Source organism: Pinus tabuliformis, chromosome 8 (genome assembly GCF_031772625.1).
Source record: "Pinus tabuliformis cultivar Carrire ecotype Pingquan chromosome 8, CPIR1, whole genome shotgun sequence".
Classification (NCBI taxonomy): Eukaryota; Viridiplantae; Streptophyta; class Pinopsida; order Pinales; family Pinaceae; genus Pinus; species Pinus tabuliformis.
The window spans coordinates 498,381,132-498,385,823 of record NC_142294.1 but is presented as its reverse complement, the minus strand read 5'-3'; the positions used below and the strand labels follow the sequence as shown (position 1 = coordinate 498,385,823).

The 4,692-nt window shown below is 37.0% G+C and overlaps 1 protein-coding gene across 1 annotated transcript; it reads right to left on the bottom strand.

The window, feature by feature from the left end:
- Positions 1 to 2,850: 2,850 nt before the first annotated feature.
- Positions 2,851 to 4,000, bottom strand: LOC149236266 (FRIGIDA-like protein 4b). The gene is made up of 4 exons (XM_089368824.1): positions 3,892 to 4,000; positions 3,707 to 3,795; positions 3,547 to 3,618; positions 2,851 to 3,429 (listed from the first exon to the last, which is right to left on the bottom strand). The coding sequence occupies exons 1-4, from the start codon at positions 3,998 to 4,000 to the stop codon at positions 2,851 to 2,853; spliced, it is 849 nt and encodes a 282-aa protein (XP_089224950.1).
- Positions 4,001 to 4,692: the final 692 nt, after the last annotated feature.

Sequence of the window (4,692 nt, the reverse complement as noted above, 5' to 3'; positions counted from 1 at the left end):
GAGAAGATGGACGTGTATTCCTTTGGAGTAGTTCTTCTAGAGCTAATAACTGGAAGAAAACCAATCAATGACAAGAATCCTAAAGGCCAAGAAATCTTGGTTATGTGGGTAGGGCTCTAGTGTCCTTGCTTGTTTTGTATTTGATAATTTTGGATTCTTTTGGTTTCTTTGTCTTGGTTCATAATCTTAATCTCTTGTAAATTTCAAAATTTAGGCAAGGCTGCTTGTTTTGTATTTGATAATTTTTTATTCTTTTGGTTTCTTTGTCTTGGTTCAGAATCTTAATCTCTTGTAAATTTCAAAATTTAGGCAAGGCCATTACTGGCAGCTGGCTCTGTAAAAGAACTTGTAGATCCACTTTTGGAAGATGCTTATGACATGAGGAAGATGAAGAGAATGGTCATTGGTGCAGCATGTTGTCTGAGACAGGGAGCTTAGTTTCGACCTCGAATGAACAGAGTAATTACTCTTATTCTAATTAGTTGCATATATATGTTTCAGTTTCTGATCTTATGTCAAATTTAGTTGCTTGAAGACATTTCCTTTCCTATGAGGAGTTAGTGCTAGAATTTTTTTTTCCCATAATGAAGAATGGCACATGAAATATCGAGTTGATATCCTTCTGTCATAGAGTAAAGGGTGTTTAGACCTAGTGTTTAGGGTTGTAATCTAAACATTTGTTTAGTAGTTCAATTTGTAAAATCATCACCCTTAAACAGGTTAGCCCTAAATGCTGATGGTGGATTATGCAAAATATTCAAAGCCTCAATTGCCAATAATCTATTTTTCCATTAATGAAATATAATATTCTTTGAATATTAGCAAAAGAGATTACATCATATCTCAAACCAAAGCTTCAGTATGCAAATTACCCCTCCCTGAATAGGCAAGAAGAGCCAGCATATCTGCTTTCGCTCCAATATCAAGAGAGTATATAGCTTTCCTGAGAATCACTATCCTAGCTGAAATCTGGATTGCAAGATTTGAATTGAAAGCTTTGGTTTCCCCAAATAAAGTGGCTTACCTTTGCATTATACTGACTTTGTGAAATTTTAAACAATGGATAAATGTTAATGTAAGAACGTGAACTTATTCTTCCTCATTGTTTGTCTGTAACTTATTATTGCAGACTTTGAAATTACTACGAGGAGAAGGAGATGACCTACCTTATTGGACCAAGAGGTAATTGACAATGTCCATGGAATTAGATGAATTGATTGAGGATGAATCTGGAGAAAACTCTGGGAGTTGTGACATCCAAACTCATCTATCACTTGCAATGCTTGGAGTTGATGATGGTTTGGTATCAAACAGTTGTCCAGATCAAAGTGTAAATCTTGTACATGAGAGCAGAACATTGGAAGATTATTTCTATGGACATTATAGTCGTTCAACAAGCTTTGATTGATTTAAATCTACTTCTCTGAGCTTCATAATTTTTCTTACTCCTTGCTTCTGTAAAAGCTTAAATATTTTATACTTGGTGTATTACTGTGAGCCAATGCCACTACTTAGCTATGTTCAATTTCAATCACTCTCCATATTGGCTGAAGCTGTGTCTGAAGTTGAGTGGAGTCCATGTAAAGTCCCTTGCCAATTCCTTGTATAAATGTGAAAGCCATTAGTGGTCACTCGTTTTGGTGACCCACTGGTGCTCACTAGAGCTGAAAAATTTTCTTGTCCTTGCCTTTGGAGCAATTGTATGTATGTGGAAGGAAAAGCAATTATGATATCGCTATTGATATGCCAAACCATTGTTATGTAATTTTTTAGGTTTGAAGATGTGTAACTTATGGTTTAGCTTGGTACATTCTCTTGTATACCAGTTTACTTTGAATTTGTCAATATCATAAGCCCAATAGCGATTTAAGTGTATGTCTGCATGGCATAACTGCATTGCGGTTGAACTTTTTCTAAAATTAAGTTGTATTTAAAGAAATATGGTGTCTAAAAAGCATAGAACTCCAAACATCAAATCTCTTTGCTCCTTGTAGGCTTGAACCAACATCTCTTCTAGAGAAATTCAACAATTCTAATTTAATAATCCTATCGGCCTCTCTTTGTACCTTTTGAGACAATTGCTAGTTCTAGATGGGACATATAACTCCAATGTGCTTTGTCCTTGTTACAGAGAACACAAAAATATTAATGCAGGGTATAACAACTATACCACTAGCACTACAAATCATTTCTGCTCAAAAAGGGGGATTTAAATCATGCAGCAGCTTAGGAGGGGAAGGGTCCAGCTTAAGAGGGGCAGGGTCCAGTTTCAAAAATAGCCTTACAATTGGACTAATCAAAATAAAATCTGATTCACTTCATAGGCGTAGAGTAAACAGGTACCAATGAGGTAACGTGCAAGTGGACAATTAAATCATATTCAGCACAAGACCAGCCCTCGGCATACAATGCAATTGAAAGTCTTGTGTTATGAGCTCCGAACAAGATCACAAATGATATATTATTCACCAAATTTTAATCTTCCACAAAGAGACAGATTGATCCTCTCTAATTTGTCAAACAAATAAAAAAATACCAAAATTATGCATAGAATCATCTTTGAACTGTAAACACTATAGTATATAGTAACCTGGGAAAGTGATGAAGCACTCAATACCATAAAAAAATAAAATTCCTTAATAGAAGATTCCTTAATAGAAGAAAACACCACTGAAAATTGTGAAAAGCTGCCAAATGAACTTTGCCAATCTTTTAGATTTACAGAAACAAAGTAAAAAAACCTCTTCAAAGTTAAGTGCTTACTACCAGCCACATCCAATAGAAAAGGTTTTATGGGGCCTGATAAGATCAGAACTTGCTTGACCACGGTAAGATAAACACCGTACCTACCTAATGTATAAAAGAAGACTGATAAGTTGGAGGAGGGGCAGGCAGTATACTGCCAAAGTGATGGTTGTTGTAATTAGTAGAGGAATTGTAAGAATCGGAACCCAACAACGAAGGCCCCATGTTATCTGATGGATACATATATGGCCTTGAGAGCGAGACTGGAGTCCTATTTCCAACACCATAGCCTGCTCCATATAATCCTTGGTTTGATCTGTCATATGCATTTTGGCCCTGTAGGTTGTAGGATGTAACACCTGGAGCTGCACCAGAATATTGTACTCTATCCAAAGACCTATAAAAGCTTCTGTCGACACCATTGGAAGAAGCATAAAGAGTCGGAGTTCTTTCATCTGCACTTAACGGAGGCATATATACACCAGCATTTCCTCCATTGGCACGAGGACGCTTAGGTTGAGACTTAACAGCACCTGCAGACCTTTTTCTGTCAGCCTTAGATTTCTCTAGCTGAGCTACACGCTTTTGAAGAGGATCTGGTGAGAACTGTGATTCAAGTTTGTGCTCCTTAATGCACTTTATAACAGCTCTATAAGCAGAAAGCTCTTTTGTATTTACTTCATTCTGTAGCAGCAAATAAAAATATCGGTCAAAAAAGGAACTTCCGATATAACCAACAATACTAAGCCAAAATGATCATCACATAACAAGACATTTTGTATAACAGTAATACAATTGTACTTGTGCAATAGTAGAGTTATTCCCGCGTTTTAAACTTGCCTGAGAAGCTTTCTTAGCATCTTTCAGATATTCCTTCAAAAAAGGAACATGTGCAAACTTCTCTGTCAGCCCAAATGCATGAGCAAAGTTGACTGCCTCAATTTGTTTTCAACAAAGGAACAGGTGCAAACTTCTCTGTCAGGCCAAATGCATGAGCAAAGTTGACTGCCTCAATTTGTTTTCCACTATTGACCAGGGTTTCTATAACATCTGCATGAAATTGTCAGAAAATTTTCAGTTAATCTGAATATGTCACAAACATTTGAAATACCAAAAGACAGTTTACTGTGAAAGAAAAAACAATACAGACAACTTCAACGGATTTGTCAATAAAGATAATAGCTATGCCAGCTTGAGACCATTTTCGTAAGTAAACAGTTCCCCACTCATGAAAGGCCTTATGACACTTTACCATAGCTGATCATCTTCAGGTGCCTTTATTAATATCAACAAAATAACTTACATACAACTTTCTACCTCATAAAAAGATGTCTACCTAGTAGAGGCCACTCAGTGTCTGCCTTGCATATGAAATGTTGAGATCTAAAGAAATGACTACCAACCCTGTCAACTTAGAAACCCGTTCACTGGACTAAACAAAAAACGTTGGGAAGGTTTACTACAGCCAAGATTACCAACATTTATCTTCCACTCAATCAGCCACAACCAAGTATACAGATAAAATCCACCAATCCCTCAAAAAAACCAAGCTAGCCATGAATGCCAGAAAAACAACAAAAAGCCTATCTACCAAAATGGATGGAAATTTTGCCAGTCTAGCCACTGAGGCTAACATTACAGAACACCAGCCAACCAAGCTGGCATTTTTGATTCAAGTCCAAGGGAACGACAGAGTTCAGGTGTCTGCCTGCACCGTGCAAATGCAAGAACAAGCTTGCATAAGTCATCTTTATCAAACTCTGACACAATTCCAAAAGTAGCTAGAAGTTGCAAGAAGGCCTGGGCCTCCAACGAATTGCCATTGGCAACATCTCCTTCAAGGTTTATCTTCGACTTCCATTCATGTGCAATACTTTTGGCTTGCTCCTTTATATTTAAGGGCAGAACTGAATGTTCAACACCCAAAATAGGATCTGCCAAAACAGG

What these genes read in the sequence shown, in the direction of transcription:
- LOC149236266 (XM_089368824.1), bottom strand. Translation starts at nt 4,000, where the DNA reads ATGGTAAAGTGTCATAAGGCCTTTCATGAGTGGGGAACTGTTTACTTA. An exon ending in TGACAGAGAAGTTTGCACCT is followed by an intron (nt 3,619 to 3,706) that starts GTTCCTTTGTTG and finishes CCTTTTTTGAAG; the next exon opens with GAATATCTGAAAGATGCTAA. An exon ending in ATAACTCTACTATTGCACAA is followed by an intron (nt 3,430 to 3,546) that starts GTACAATTGTAT and finishes TTGCTGCTACAG; the next exon opens with AATGAAGTAAATACAAAAGA.